The 16152-nt window shown below is 53.2% G+C and overlaps 1 protein-coding gene across 1 annotated transcript; it reads right to left on the minus strand.

Moving 5' to 3' along the window:
* Nucleotides 1-11945: 11945 nt before the first annotated feature.
* Nucleotides 11946-14666, minus strand: Ckb (creatine kinase B). Its single transcript, XM_051151882.1, has 7 exons — nucleotides 14411-14666; nucleotides 14080-14234; nucleotides 13870-14002; nucleotides 13489-13660; nucleotides 12738-12861; nucleotides 12407-12596; nucleotides 11946-12325 (listed from the first exon to the last, which is right to left on the minus strand). Exons 1-7 carry the CDS (start codon nucleotides 14601-14603, stop codon nucleotides 12147-12149), a joined length of 1146 nt encoding a protein of 381 aa, XP_051007839.1. The 5' UTR covers nucleotides 14604-14666; the 3' UTR covers nucleotides 11946-12146.
* Nucleotides 14667-16152: the final 1486 nt, after the last annotated feature.

Raw genomic sequence — 16152 nt, forward strand, 5'->3', positions numbered from 1 at the left:
TTTAGTGCAAAAGGTTTAAATTTATAGTTGTGAACATTGCTTGTGTGTGTTTTTCTAAGTAGATTCACAAGATAATTAAAAATTCACTTTTTCTCAGTAAAATCTTGCACTGTCTCCTCATGCTGTACTGAAGCCTCAGTCTAAGGCAGTCCTGAAGCGGCTGCTGCCTCCCCTTGGGTGGAGCAGAGGCAGTGGACGTGTGTGAAGCTCGGAGCATTGAGTGCTCTACATAGGTCCCAGCAGTTTGGATCAGTAGCATCCTTTCTCCCTGCCCTCCAGATCCCTGGGAGGGGATGGTGGCTGCTGAGTCCTTGGGGACTTTGCACTCCCATGAGGGAGTACCCTGCCCTGACACTGCCAAGCTGTTTTTTCCATATGGTACCTGATAGTCCTGTCCTTGCGTGTAATTTACACACGAACCAGACTTACAGCTTTTCCCCAATGTCTACATGGCTATATTGGGGGAAGAGGGGCTATGAATTTGACACTTACTTTAACATTTTAATGTCACAAGGAAATTGTCACATTGGTTGAGAATACTTTCTGGGTTGTTGCCTGGGTCATGAAATCTGAACTAGAGCTTAAGTCACAGCTGCCTGCCATGCTCAAGACACTCTTACACAAGACAACGTGGATGAGTAAAAACACAGACCCGAGAGACCTTGATGCTTGCATTCCAGCAATCAGTCAACGAGAAGTCGGAACTTAGTGCCTGGAGAGATTGCTGAGTGCTCAGGAGCACAAGCTGTGTTTGCCAAAGGCCAGGGTTTGATTTCCAGCATCCACATATGGTGGCTCACAAACATCTGTGACCCTAGCTCCAGGGCATCCCACTTCTGACCTTCATGGGCACTTAAACTCACATGCATACACAAACATTTACGTTTAACTATCTTTTTAAAAGAAGTGAGGGTTCCAGAACATCCAGGTCTACACAGAGAGACCCTGTCTTGAAAAACCTGTACATTGCAGAGCAGCTGGGAAACTCCAGAGGGTCCAGGGTCCCCGAGGCCTGCAGGAGTGGAGACTTGGTTAGGATGGTTCAGTAGGCCCTGAGGCCACAAAGTGCTCCAACCGGTCTGATTCTGGTTGTCAGCCATCTCTGGCAACTGTGTGTGGAATTCATCATAAGGAGAGAGAGCTAGAGCCAGGGGTGGTGGCACATGCCTTTAATCCAGGCACTCGGAGACAGAGGCAGGTGGAGCACTGTAAATTCGAGGCCAGCCTGGTCTACAAAGCAAATCTAGGACAGCCAAGGCTACACAGAGAAACCCTGTCAAAAAAAAAAAAAAAAAAAAAAAAAAAAAGAGGGAAGCTGGAGAGATGGTTCAGCGGTTAAAAGCACTCACTGGCTGCTCTTCCAGAGGACCCAGGTTCAATTTCCAGCACCCACATGGCAGTTCACAACTGTCTGTAACTCCAGGTCCAGGGGATCTGATATACATGCAAACAATAATGCCTATAAAATAAAAATAAATAAAAATTAAAACAAGGCCGGGCATGGTGGCGCACGCCTGTAATCCCAGCACTTGGGAGGCAGAGGCAGGTGGATCACTGTGAATTCAAGGCCAGCCTGCTCTACAAAGTGAGTCCAGGACTGCCAAAGCTACACAGAGAAACCCTGTCTCCAAAAAAAAAAAAAAAATTAAAGCAAAACAAAAAGGCGGGGGAGCTACAAGAAGCCAAGGAAGCTAAGCAGGGTCCTCATCATGGCCAGCTGGGAGCAGGCCTGCTGGACTCTGGGTACACTCTGAGCAACAGCATGAACTCTCTGATTGGTTTAGGGTGAGTGAGAAAAGAGGCCTGTTTTTGCTGTGAGCCGCAGGTTGGAGCAAGAGCTCAGTGGGGAGGAAGAACCCCAAGGAACAGGCTTAGCAGGGGAAAAGACACTCGGGGATCCTCAGCAGGTGGGTAAAGACAAAAACTGAGGAGAGCTGGGATACAGTCCTGACCCCATGGAGAGAGTTTCACGGGAGAAGTGGTCAGGCAAGCAGTACAGTAGGAGGAAGGCCCCCAGGAACAAGTCAACTATGGGAGCTGCTTGCCTTTTGACCCTGAAGTCATAGCATCTCTTAGTTCTTGGGACTCAGGGCCTCTAGAGAGAAGGGCCCTGCCAGGCAGAGGTGACTGTCCAGCCTCTTGGTCTGGAGCCAGCTGTCTATATCCCTTTAAACTTTAGAACATCCTTTAAGGGGTCACAGGGCCCACCGAGACAGAAGAATGTGGGCTGTCCTGGTACACACGGGCTTCTCGGGTGGTCCACATGCGCATTGTGCCCACTGGTGCTCTGGGTCCCTTTGTGCTAGACAGACAGCCATGTGACTTTCCCTATCAAGGCAGTTTCTGAGATTTAGGAACCATGACCAGCTGTTGCTCCCTGCCCTAAGCTGGGTATGGTGACATGACTTAGTAAGACCCCTTGTCAAAGAATCCTGCCCTAGAAATGCAATCAAGCCGGGCGTGGTGGCGCACGCCTTTAATCCCAGCACTCGGGAGGCAGAGGCAGGCGGATCGCTGTGAGTTCGAGGCCAGCCTGGTCTACAAAGTGAGTCCAGGATGGCTACACAGAGAAACCCTGTCTTGAAAAACCAAAAAAAAAAAAAAAGAAATGCAATCAATTTTAATCCCAGCACTCGGGAGGCAGAGGCAGGCGGATCGCTGTGAGTTCGAGGCCAGCCTGGTCTACAAAGTGAGTCCAGGATGGCCAAGGCTACACAGAGAAACCTTGTCTCAAAAGAAAAAAAGAAATGCAATCAAGACGGCCCACACACAGAACCCATGTGGAGGCCTATCAAGATAGGGCTCGTGCTTGGTGTGGTGGTGCACAGCTTTAATCAAAGCCGTGGAGAGACAGAGATGAGCAGCAGGGGTTACATGGCAAATTCCAAGCCAGCCAGAGCCCAAGAAAAGGAAGAAATGGCCGGGCGGTGGTGGCGCTCGCCTTTAATCCCAGCACTAGGGAGGCAGAGGCAGGTGGATCATGTGAGTTCGAGGCCAGCCTGGTCTACAAAGTGAGTCCAGGACAGCCAGGGCTACACAGAGAAACCCTGTCTCAAAAAACTTAAAAAAAAAAAAAAGAAAGAAAGAAAGAAAAGGAAGAAATGGCTCTTGTTAACTGCTTTTCCATCTCTATATTCTCTTTTTTTTATTTTTTATTTTTTAATATTTTTTTTGCTTATTTATTATGTATACTGTGCACATCAGATCACATTACAGATGGTTGTGAGCCACTATGTGGTTGCTGGGAATTGAACTCAGGACCTCTGGAAGAGCAGTCGGTGCTCTTAACTGCTGAGCCATCTCTCCAGCCCCATCTCTATATTCTCAAAGCCAGGAGGATGGAAGAAGTCTGCCATGTGCCCTGATTGAGCATAGCCACTTTGTGGGAATCAGAGCGCTCTGGTTAGGTTGGTTTGCTTTGCCATTTGGCTTCATTTTAATGTTCTGGATCAAATGAATAACTGCATCTTTTTTTGTTTGTTTTTTGTTTTTCAAGACAGGGTTTCTCTGTAACAGCTCTAGCTGTCCTGGAACTTGCTCTGTAGACCAGGCTGGCCTCGAACTCAGAGATCCTCCTGCCTCTGCCTCCCAAGTGCTGGGATTAAAGGCGTGCAACACTACGCCCAGTTGAATAACTGCCTCTGAAAGAAGTATAAACAACCACTGAGTTCCTGACTCGTTGTATTTAGGAAACTTCCTGATTTTTTTTTAATGATTGATTTATTATGTATACAGTGCTCTGTCTGCATGTATACCTGCACACCAAAAGAGGGCATCAGATCACATAGGTGGTTGTGAGCCACCACGTGGTTGCTGGGAATTGAACTCAGGACCTCCGGAAGAGCAGGTAGTGCTCTTAACCTCTGAGCCATCTCTCCAGCCCCATGTTGCTCTGTGTTTTTAAGACAGAGTCTCTTTTTTATTGGTTTTTGTTTTGTTTCTTTGATTGATTGATTTCGAGACAGGGTTTCTGTGTACCCTGGCTGTCCTGGACTCACTTTGTAAACCAGGCTGGTGTTGAACTCACAGAGATCCTCCTCTCCCAACTGCTGGGATTACAGGAAAATGCCAGAGCGCCCAGCTCCAGGTTTGTTTCTGTTTTGTTTTCTCCTGTCACTAATTTGGTTAGCCATGCGTCGTCTTATGTCAGCTGTGGTGAAACTGGCTATAAAACCAGAGCTCCTTATTTCTCTAGCCATAAGTACATCGTGTGTCTCCTGGTTGTAGATAAACTGAGGACCTTTTGCAGTCTCACCAGAAAGAGGAACACATGGGCTGCAAAGACTGCTCAGCAGCTAAAAACCAGCACTTGCTGCTGCTGCTCCAGAGGACCTGAGTCTCTGGCGTCCACTCAGACAGCCTCTCCGCCCAGGGGGTCCAGTGCCCTTTGGCCTCTGCAAGCCCCTGCACATGTGGCACTCAGACACACATAAAAATACATTTTAAAAAGGAACAAGCCAGCCATGGAAGCACACACCTCTAATCCCAGCACTCAGAAGGCAGGAGCAGACAATCTCTGAGTTTGAGGCCAGCCTGATCTACAGAGCCAGTTCCAGGACAGCCAGGGCTACACAGAGAAACCCTGTCTCCAACAACCAAAAATAAAATCTAAAGAGAACAAGTCCTGCTGTGGCTCTTGCCCTGACTCTGGCCTTGTGCATACTCCTGCTCTTTATACCTTCCAAAACTAAGCCATCACTGTCTGCACCTCTAGCGTCAGGGGTCCCAGCGTTGTCCAGGGACTCAGGAAGCTGGACAGCAGCAATTGCTTTTTCCTAGGAGACATCTACTTCCTGGACTGCCCGAGAGTCTTCTGTCTTGGGACTCAAGTATTGAAGATGTAAATTAAAATCTTCAATTTTAATGTTAAAAAAATAATAAGTTGAAAAAAATGGAGGCTTAGCTGGCTGTGATGGCGCATACCTTTAATCCCAGCACTTGGGAGGCAGAGGCAGGCAGCTCGCTGGGAGTTCGAGGCCAGCCTGGTCTACAAAGTGAGTCCAGGACAGCCAGGGCTACACAAAGTCAAGACTTGGCTTCCTCTTGGTTATCTGCTCCCAGGCCCTTTGCCAGTTGGATGATGTATCTGTTAGTGTTGGGACGTGGCTAAGGAAGGGGGCTACTGTGGAGGACCTTGTGCTGATCCTACGGACTCAAAAATGAACAAGGAATAGGCTCCTCTATTCAAAGCTCAGGCTCCAGGCTGAGAGAGACAATATAGGAGGCCAAGGGGTAGCACTAGCAGGTGAAGGCAGAGATGCAGAGATGACAGGAACAGTGACTGCAGAGGAAGAGGGAGGAGCTGTAGGTGGGTGGGAAGGCGGCACAGAGCCCACTTCATGTCTCACTCATGCCGTGTGGGGCCATGACACCCACCAAGTCTCCAGTGCCCTAGCTCCTCGGGGAAGATCAAGACAGACCCACCGTATGGGATGGCTTGCACCAGGGATCTGGAGGAAAGGCCTGACATGCAGCCTGACTCTGCCACGCCTTTCTGAGCAGGATCTGCACTGGCTTGCCTTCTCAAGGGAGCTGCCCGCAGGCGTGGGCTGTGCAGACACATTCTCAAAGCGGTCCTGGAGGTAGCACATAGTCATTTTCATTGGCGTGGCACCAGAAGTCCTAGGCAGAGGAGCCTCAGAGTGCCCCTTCCAGCCTCATGAGGCTGCATTCCAGACCACCCTGAGTATTCGAGGTCTGGGTCTGCTGCTCCCCACCTTCTTTCAGGCCAGACTCTCCCAGGTCTGAGCCCCAGCCCCCTCCCTGGCCACACCCCTCCTGGGAGCCCTAGGGGAACCCACCCTGTCACTAAGAGCAGCCATGCTGCACACCCCTTTGTCCTGCCTGATGCAGTGCAGAGTGGAATGTTATTAATGAACTTAAGCAAACACTGGGACTTTACTAAAAAAGCAAAGTCATGTAATCCCTGACTGCAGGCCAGAGAGAAGCAGCGCCTGGGCCCTCCTTTCAGTCTCCAGTTCTAAGGACGAGGTTAGGCCTCCGGCCCAGGCACAGGTGGTCCTTGTCAAGCCAGAGTCAACAACTGCGGGTCTGATGGGACAGGATGAGCTGGGTTTTTGTTTTGGTTTGGTTTGGTTTGGTTGGGGGGGGGGGTGATGAGCTGTTTTTAATGTCTCAACATCTGGTCCATCCGAGCTCCCTCCGTATACACAGGCTCCCTCGCTCATGAGTGGTCAGAGGCTTTTAACAAAACTAGGTTTTGCTTTCAATGGAATACATTTGCTAAAGCTTTTTTCCTACTTGTTTTTGTTTCTGATTTTTTGGTTGGTTGGTTGGTTTTGGTTTTTCGAGACAGGGTTTCTCTGTGTAACCTTGGCTGCCCAGGACTCATTTTGTAGACCAGACTAGACTGGACTTGAACTCACAAAGATCAGCCTCCCTCTGCCTCCCTGAGTGCTGGGATTACAGGCGTGCACCACCACACCCAGCTTGTTTTGGGGTTGGGCTGTTTGGGCGGGCGGGGGCACAGGGCGGGTGTTGGAAGAACTTTGACATAGTGAACACACTGCTTGTCAACACCAGGGTGAAGAATTGACTAAGAACACAGGGTAAAGAGACCAGTGAGGGGCTGGAGAGATGGTTCAGTGGTTAAGAACACCGACTGCTCTTCCAGAGGACCTGGGTTCAATTCCCAGCACCCACATGGCAGCTCACAACTGTCTGTAACTTCAAGATCTGACACCTTCAGACAGACATACCTGCAGGCAAAACACAAATGCACATAAAATAAAATTTTAAAAAAAAGAACGGGAGTCCGCTGTAGCAAGGCCACCTTTGCTGATTATAGGCATGGTAGACTTTGCAAAGTGAAGCCTGGCCTGCGCTAGGCACAAAGCTACCTAACTTACAGAGCCTGACACTACTATCAGACCAACTTAGTGAGTCATCGTAAGTGGGGATAGGCCCTCCCCCCCAGATTACCCTTGATTGCACCACATTCCAACCCCACCGATCCACAGTCTGCCCTGCTCGGCAGTGAAGCTGCTGTTAAGAGAGTTGGACAGCAGTCCTCGATGGTCTCTTCCCAGGAGTGATTTAAGCACGACACACGTTTCCATTAGAACCTAGTGACTAGGTTGACACAAACACAGCCCCCTCCCCACTTGTGCAGGATGACCTTATACTCACGTCCCAAGGTGGCTACCTGAATATCCATGCACCTTGTCGCCTAGCCAAGCTAAAGCAAGGTGGCAACAGGGGGTGGGTGACCACAAGCCATCAGTGCCTTAAAGCTTGGCTAGAGGGAGCTCCTGGCAGCCATCTTGTATCTTGTCTGGGTCTTTTTTTGTTTGTTTGTTTTTCGAGACAGGGTTTCTCTGTGTAGCCTTGGCCATTCTGGACTCACTTTGTAGACCAGGCTTGTCTGGGTCTTTTTGTCTTAATTCTCTGGCTAGCCTGCAACGCAGAGATCCAGCTGCTGCCTCTGCCTCCATAGTGCTGTGATTAAATGTGTGTGATACCGCCAGGTGGTGGTGGCACACCCTTTAATCCCAGCACTTGGGAGGCAGGGGCAGGCAGATCTCTGTGAGTTCAAGCCCGGCCTGGTCTACAAAGCTAGTCCAGGACAGTCAAGGCTACACAGAGAAACCCTGTCTCGATAAACCAAAAATAAATAAGTAAATAAAAATAAAGGGTTTAATATCACTCCCAGCTGTTGTGCAGCCTTTAAGTAGGGGCAGTAGCTGACAAGGTGTAGTAGACAGGACATCTGAACCTCCGCCAAAACCCTTCCTCAGCAAGCAAAAGCAAAGGCGCCATGACAAGGCAGGGGGCTGCCTGGCACGCTGGGGTCCCAACACTCTGCTAAAAAGCCTTGCTTCTCTAGACTGTGTCACCCACTGCGCTAGTAAAATGACTCTCCTTTTTCCCAGTGGGAAAGACGTTTAACTTGAACACCTGTGGTTATGGTGTGTGGCTGCCTCGGGCATCAGGGAGGCTTGTTAAGTACCAGGCTGGGTCAGAAATAGGAGTGCTGTGTAAGAAGCCCTGTGGGCAATTGCAGCCTTCTAAGCTGTTATTGGGAGAAGGAGGAACCACCCCTGAGGAGTGTGGAGAAGGAAAGACCCAAGGGCAGGGGGATTAAACCCTGACTGGGAGGCCAGACTCCACTTGGCCTAGAGTTAGGCTTTCTCTCTGAGCCTTGGCCTCCCCATCATAGGGAAGGGTGACAGTGGATTCCTTCCTGCTACAGTGTTTATTTATTTTGTTTGTTTGTTTGGGCGTTTTTGGGTTTTGTTTTGTTTGTTTTTGAAACAGGGTTTCTCTGTATAGCTTTGGCTGTCCTGGACTCCCTTTGTAGACCAGGCTGGCCTCGAACTCACAGATAGTCACCTGCCTCCGTCTCCCAAGTGCTGGGTTTATAGGCATGGGCCAACATACCCGGCCCTGCTACCGTCTTTTTTTTTTTCTTTCCCTGCTACTGTCTTAATGAACCCCCACCAACTGTGACATTAAATTCTTAAAATATAAATAGAAGGAAAAAAAAAAAGAAAATATTTTCAATTTTCCCGGGACAGGGCTGGGCTGTTGCTCAGTCAGCAAACCGATAACTAGCATGAAGCCCTTAGTTTAATCCTAAACACTGCATTGCAAAAACAGAGTGTGGTAGTGTACATCCATAATCCCAGCAGGTGGTGGGTGGTAGCAGAAGGATCCAACGTTCAATGTCATCCTCAGGTACATAGGGAGGGCTGGGGTGTGGCTTAGTGGCATGGAGGGCTGAAGTGTAGCTCAGTGGCAGGGAGGGCTGTGGTGTGGCTCAGTGGCAGGGAGGGCTGGGGTGTGGCTCCATGGCAGAGCACTTATTTAGCATATACAGAGAGCCCTGAGTTTGACCCTCAACCTGGCAAGAACCATGGTCTTATATAAGCAATACATGTTGCCTGGAAGAAATTTGGAAAAAGAAATATAAAGAAGGAAGTCACCTGTTACCCCACCACCCACAGCCAGACTGTTCTGGGGGTTTTTCCATACATAATTTGTGTGGGATCTCAGTATGAGCTGAGCTGTTTTATAACCCATGCTTGCTCCTTGTCTTTCTCGGCCTGTCTTCTTCACAGCGCTGAGTGTGAAGTTTGCTTGCACCAAGTAGGAGGGGTGGGGGCAAGCTTTTTTTTTTTTTTCTTCAGGTAAACAGTTCTGACCAGTTCTTTCCTGCTCTAAGCAGTTGTATTTCCTGGTTATTTCTGTAGGAGAGTGGTCTTCTGTTTGTGCGCCATCATGAGAGGTTCAAGGTCAGGAACACCACTTAAAGGTGTCTTAGTGGACAGAGCACCCGCCTGGTGCTCCCAATGCAATGTTGGTGCTCCAATATGAAATCTTTCCAGACAAGAAATCAGGGCTTAGGCCGGGCGTGGTGGCGCACGCCTTTAATCCCAGCACTCAGGAGGCAGAGGCAGGCGGATCGCTGTGAGTTCGAGGCCAGCCTGGTCTACAAAGTGAGTCCAGGATGGCCAAGGCTACACAGAGAAACCCTGTCTCGAAAAACCAAAAAAAGAAAAAAGAAAAGAAAGAAAGAAAGAAAGAAATCAGGGCTTCCCCAGGTGTAAGCAGAATGTTTAGTGTGTCCAGACTGTCCTGGGGGCACCTTGCCTCACCCCTGCCCCCAGTGAGCAAGCACCTTCCTCCCTACACCCCCCCACATTCCATCCCAGCAGGGCAAAGCCAGATCTGATGCACTCATTTGAACCTCAGATCAAGGGGAAGCCCCACAGTCCACAGGAAGTTGAACCATCCCATCAGCACCACAATTCCTATGCAGTTTACAGTGGACCATACAGCCCAGTAGAGGCAACACAAGCAACAGCATCCTGCCTGCGTGAGTTCGGGGAAAGAGACCTCAGAGCCTGGTAGAGATCTGAGCTCCCTGTGGCCAGGATGCCCCGAAGGGACTTGGGGGCAAGGTCTCCTCTCCAGTGCCCTCACAGGCCCTGCTCAGCTGGTGAGATAGAGCCAGCTGGGGTAGGTGCCCAAGTGGCTGGTCCAAGACAGCCATGAGATTCATAGCCTGCAAAATAAAAAAGTCTTCCCAGGCTAGGCCCTGCCCTCTGGGGCCTGGGGAGGTGGAGTGGGGGTTTCAGGTCACAGTTCTCTGGATCCTTAGGGTTTGGAGCAGGGGGCAGGATGCTCAGTGCTGTGCCCACCTCCAGCAGAGGACGGTATCTGTCTTATCCTAGCCACCACGGGTTAGCTGGCCCTGGCCCTGCTGGTGGTAAGGGCCCGGAACCAGCAGGAGAACCTTCTGGGTTCAAGGGGCAGGAGGAGGAAGGGTTGTGTTCTAGGTGGGGACTTCCTAGGCCTGAGGCAGTTATAGGAAGATAGACCAGGAAACCTTCACCCATAGCAGGGATCCTGTGCTCCTGCCTCCTGTCATTTGGTCTTTTGATGTGTAACAGCAGACATGAGGGGTTTGGCCATGCATGTCCCCCTGTACCTATTATCTCTCTCTTGCCAGAGAGATTTGCTTCCTTTGTGGAAATGGTTCAAAGGGCTGATTTTTTTTTTTCCCTGTCTTTTTGAGATAGGGTTTGTAGTCATGTCCATCCTGGCCTGGAACTTGCTCTATAGACCAGTCTGGCCTTGAACTCAGAGATCCACCTGCCCCTGCCTCCCTAAAGGCACGTGCCACTGCCACCCAGCCAAAGGGTTGCTTTTGGTCAACAGACTGAAGTGTTCAGTGTGCTGGCGGGAGGCCATCAAAGAGAGTGATGTCAGCCCACACCCTAGCTTTGTCTGGGTCCCAGGCATTCCTGACAGAAGTGCTAGCTGTGACGTAATTAGGACATCCTAGGAGAGGAGTGTCACCCCAGGACACTAAGGAAGGATGCAGAAGTCCCTGACCCTCTTGCGCTCTCTGGGGACCTGTGCTGTTCTGGGCCCAGCCTACTCAGCGAGGTGGATCTGACAGCTAGCATTCCACAGAGATGGAGCCTCTCTCATTAGGGTCCTCCCAGGCTGGACCCCACTGAGATAAGCCCATAGCTGGCCATTGAAGCAAACACCAAGACACACCTCTTGTAGCTCAAGGCTGCCTCCCCACCTACAGACCGGGCCTGGGCTGATCCCTGTGTTCAATCTTCATCGGGTAAGAATGCCGTCTGACCAGCAGGGGGCAGAACAAGACTGCCTTCTTGGAAGAGGCACCGTGTGGGTGGGGAATTGTAGTTCCAGCCTTTGGTTGACGTGGTCCTTTCTAGGCTTTCAAATGTGGGCCAGATCTTTTCATGAGGCCCAACCGGGATAAGCCACCATGAAGATGGCTCTTTAGACAGCCCAGCCTTTTTTTTTTTTTTTTTTTTTTTTTTTTTTTTGTGCCCGAGACCCCGATGTAAGCTTTGGAGCACCTAACTTACAGCAGAGTCCCCCTAGATACTGTCCGGTCTCCTTGATGACGTGGCACAAACCTAGATGAGTGGAAGCAGAGGGTTGCCTCTGGCCAGGCCCCAGGGGCCGGGGAGGAAGCTGAGAAGAGGGGCTGGACTGGAAGGGCCCTGCGAGAGCGAGGAGGATGAAAGCTGGAGGTAGGGGAGGAAAGGTTACTTAGGAGCTGCGGCAGGAGTCTGGAGAGGGGCGAGGCCTGAGGGAAGAAGGAGCAAGAAGATGGAGCTTTGGATTTTTCAGGCCGCCAGGAAGACGGCAGAAAGGAACTGGGAGCGGGTCAGGTTTCTGACTGCCCTCCGCTGGCTGGAGCTGAGGAAACACGAGGCTCCACCCTGCAAGTATGAATGTCCTTAGATGCTCAGGCTTGAACGGCTGAGCCTTGAGAATACCTCCCCCTCCCTCCCTCCGTGCCTGCCCTGGATCTTCTATGGCTCGCGTTCCAACTGCTAGTGGAGTCAACACAGATGGCCAGCGCGCCCCCCCACCCCCACAAACACACACACACATCGCTGTCTCTAGGAAAAGAGAGGCACCACTCAGAGACATAGGGCAGGCCAAACCCTACTTTATTTCAGTGTCAGCAACAGCTTAGCCATCAAAAAAATAAACTCTACCCAGGGCGACAGGAGTCTCTACAGCGAGGCTAAGGGCTCAGCCGCCAGGCGGCAGACATCAGGGATGCATGGCGGGCACTGCCCAGGTAATAAGTTAGGAAGCAGCAGGCTGGTGGTAGCGAGGGCCAGGCTTCACTTCTGGGCAGGCATGAGGTCATCAATAGCCTGACCCTGCTCAAGCCGCTGTTCCATCTCAATGAGTAACTTCACGCCATCCACCACCATTTGCACCAGCTCCACCTCCGAGAAGCCCAGGCGGTCTGCGTTGGAGACGTCGAAAACTCCACCAACAGCTGCGGTGTCCACACCACCTGGGGATGGAAGACAGGCAGGTCAGCGGGGCTGAGGACACCATCATCTTCCGCCTCTAACCTGAGCTGCACGCCCCTCACCTGTGCCTCGCTTCTGAAGCCGCAGCCGCTTGAGCACCTCCGAGAACCTCTCGTGCTTGCCCAGGTGGGGCAGCTTGATGTGCACGCCTGCCCGCAGCCCGGTACCCAGGTTGGACGGGCAAGTGAGGATGTAGCCCAGGTGAGGGTTCCACATGAACTCGTAGTTCTTAGACTTGAACAGAGTTTCAATCTGAAGGTGGAGAAGAGACTGTTCAGAGGGGAGCCTGCCTGCAAGCCCTGAAGGGACGCTGGGAGATGTGGACTCTGATCTGCCCTCTGCCCCCACCCCCACCCCCATTATCAGGCCCTGGGAGTGGGCTCCAGGCCTGACCTGGGTGAGGCCAGTGCAGAATCGGGTGAACACTTCCTTCATGTTGCCCCCCTTCTGCATGGAGATGACCCGCAGGTGGTCCTCCTCGTTAATCCACACTAGGAAAGTCTTATTGTCGTTGTGCCTGGGGGGAGGGGCATAGTCAAGCCAAAGTCCCCGCCAGAATAAGGTCTCAGAGCTCATCCAGAAAGACACCGCAGGTGGGTGGCCTCAAACAAAAAGAGCTTCCCAAATCACAGAGGTGTTTATTCCAGCAAGGTGTGGGAGTGTGGGTGTCACCAAGACTCCAATCCTAGCAAGGCAGGGGGGAAGGGGGCCGGAGCACCTCATCACCCCAATCCACCAGTCACGTGCTGTGTGGCAGGCAAGGGTCTGGAGCAGCCAGAGCAGCCCACAGAGGAAGCCGCCTCCGCCTGCACAGTCTGCAGAGGTAGGAGCCCTGCCGGGATGGGTGCGGAGGCTTTTGCGTCACTGGCACCTAGCAGAATCCCGGCGGAATAAGGGGGTGAGAACCAGGAGAGAAAACAAGAAGCGCCGGCTCCCAAGAGGAGGGTGGAGAACAGACGCCAAAGAGACTGGTCACCACCCTTGAATCCCTGGAGACTGTGGCCTCCCGCAGTGCAGGGACCGCAGGCACCTGGGGACCAAGGTCACCTGCGAGTAGGGCTGACACAAGGTGACACCCTATGAGCCAGGAACTCAGGCCAGGCCCCACCTTCCGGGGGAGGCGGGGGAGGGGGGAGGCTCATACCATATGCCGCGAGCATCCGGCCAGTCGCGGGCCATGCCGGAGGCCAGCAGCAGAGGCGACACAGGCTTGTCAAAGAGGAAGTGGTCGTCAATGAGCTGCTGCTGCTCCGCTTCGGTCATACTCTTGAGCGCGTAGTACCTGCCTGACAGGTCGCCATCCAGGCTGGACAGGGCTGCGGGAGGGCAGAGTTCAAGGCCCGGGTGGGCGAGCGAACAGCCGCCCCTGCGGGTGTGCCCCTGCGGGTGTGCCCCTGCGGGTGTGCCCCTGCGGGTGTGCCCCTGCGGGTGAGGCTGTGCCTTGGACCCTCTGTCCCCTGGAGAAAGACCCGTGAGCACGCAGGTAAGAACGCAGCAGCTCTGGCGGCTGATACCGGCCCCCTACCTTCTACCGCCAGCTTCTCGATGGCGCGGCGCTCCCCGCGACTGCAGTGTGGGGGGAGACAGAAGCCGCGGATGCTGCGGCCGGTGCGCACCCGCGAGCTCAGCACGTAGTTGGGGTCCAGGTCATCGCCGCCCTAGGGACGCAAGGTGGTGGCGGGAGTGAGCGCCGAGACCCCTCGCCCCAGCACGCCCGGACCCGGCCGCCCCGCACCTGCAGGTTGTCTGGGTTGAGGTCCGTCTTGTGCTCATCGGTGGGCTGGTAGCCGCCGTGCCGGTCCTCAATGATGGGGTCGAAGAGGTCCTTGAACACGACGTAAGAATCCTCGTCGCCCGCCACCGCACCCACCGTCAAGATGTAAGGGTGGCCTGGGGGAGGGGCGCGGCGACAGTGACGTCACCGCTAAGCTGGGGCAAGCCACTGAGGCCCCCAAGGGGACCAGGGGACCCCAGCCCGCGGGAGGTTAAGGGAAAAGCAGTGGGATCCTTGCCCCGGGGGGTTTTCTTGGAGAGAATAAAGCCTGACGCCTACAGGGTGTGCATACCCGGATTATCTACCCCAGTCTGAATGGCGTCGTCCAACGTGAAGCCGCTCGGCGTGCACTTGGCTCGGAGTTCAGCGTACAGCTCGGGGGTCAGCACCTTAGCCATATAGTTGTTGTGGCTACTCAGGTCAGGGTACTCATCCTCGGCCGGGAAGCGCAGCTTCTGCGTGTTATGGCTGTTGGAGAAGGGCATGGCGGCGGCGGCGGCGGCGGGCTGCGGGGAGGAACAGGGTCAGAGGAGCTTTGCGCACCGGCCTCCAGGGACCTGCAGACCGCTTGAAACTCTTGTGTCCCGGCCGCCCCCCCCCCCCCCCCTATGCCGCCAAGGTCAGCAAGGTCTGCATCTTCTGCGCCCAGCGTCAGAGCATCCCAAGTCCCCCGCAGGTCCAATGCGCGCTCCCGGCCGCGCATAATCCCTACCCCACCGGTCCCCGCACCTCACCGCATCGCGCCTCCCACGGCTACCCCTGACCCTTGGACCCGCTCACCGGGATGCCGGACGGAGCAGAGAGCGCAGTGCCTGGGCAGCTCCTAGCGCAGCGCAGACGAACAGCGGCCGCTCGCTGCTCCCGCAGCTCTTAAAGGGCGCGTCGCCGGCCGCCCATTGGCGGCTATTTATAGCCCATTCATTCCATTGGCCAGCACTTTGGGGTGGTGCCGCTTTGTCCGAGGCAGCGGCCCTCAACACCCCTAGGCGCCCACCCCAGCGGTCCCCAGCCTTCTACTCGGCCGAGCAGCTTGACCACCCCATGACGCTTGCGCTGGATCCTGAAAGCGGAATCCCGGGGCCTTAGATACCTTAGTCCTCTTCTCGCACACTGCTTCGGAGCGGGAAACTGAGTCTGGAAACCTAGCTGGTACTTGAGGCTCCTGCCTTCCCTGCCTCCTGCCTTGTTTGGCCCACCGCGGTGGCGAGGGGACATGGAGAGAGCGTACAGGTTTTTAACAGTAGGTAAGGCAACCATCCACTGCATCCAGGCGGTACAAAATGGCACAGAGCCACTGACCTTCCTCAAGGTGCCCGCCGGCATCTCCTGGGTGTTCTTAGTGCAGCACCAGAGGCGCAGTCTGGCTGTGGTCCCGCCCGGAAACACCCAGGGTGTTCTGACCTTGGGCGGCCTCTGAGAATCAGAGCCAAGACCCTTGGACCCAGACCCTGAAAGACTCAAGACACTGAGTTTTAAGAGGCTGTTTTTGAACCTCCAAAACCCTATCCCCTGGCCCTCTCCTCAGGGGAACAGTTTCTACTACCCCACCCACAGTCGCCAGGCAAACTAGGGGTGGAAGAAGGACAGGTCAAAAATAAACGCAAACACACACACACACACACACATCAGAGTCAACACATGGAAACCGTCTCTCCCGGTGTCCCCCACACAAAGGTATGGTGAAACCAGGAAAACTGACTCCATAGCCAGTGCCAGCTGTGAATTGGAATGTGTGAAGATAGGCGTTCCCTGACTGCAGCTGCCAAGCGCTTCATCTTTTCTGGAAAGTAATCTGGCAGGATTTATTAAAAAAAAACAACCCCCCTCAAAAAAACGCTGGTCAGTGGTGGCACACACATTTAATCCCAGCACTGGGGAGGCAGAGGCAGGCAGATCGTTGAGGTCAAGGCCAGCATGGTCTACAATGTGAGTCCAGAACAGCCAAGACTACACATATAAACCCTGTCGTGTGTGTGTGTGTGTGTGTGTGTGTGTGTGTGTGTGTGTGTGTGTGTGTGTGTGTGTGTAATTTAT

The sequence above is a fragment of the Acomys russatus genome, chromosome 1, assembly GCF_903995435.1.
Source record: "Acomys russatus chromosome 1, mAcoRus1.1, whole genome shotgun sequence".
Taxonomy (NCBI): Eukaryota; Metazoa; Chordata; class Mammalia; order Rodentia; family Muridae; genus Acomys; species Acomys russatus.

Coding starts and splice junctions, on each gene's coding strand:
- Ckb (XM_051151882.1), bottom strand. CDS start 14,603: ATGCCCTTCTCCAACAGCCATAACACGCAGAAGCTGCGCTTCCCGGCC. Junction 14,235..14,410: donor GACTGGGGTAGATAATCCGG/GTATGCACACCC, acceptor CCCCTCCCCCAG/GCCACCCTTACATCTTGACG. Junction 12,326..12,406: donor GCTTCAGAAGCGAGGCACAG/GTGAGGGGCGTG, acceptor TTCCATCCCCAG/GTGGTGTGGACACCGCAGCT.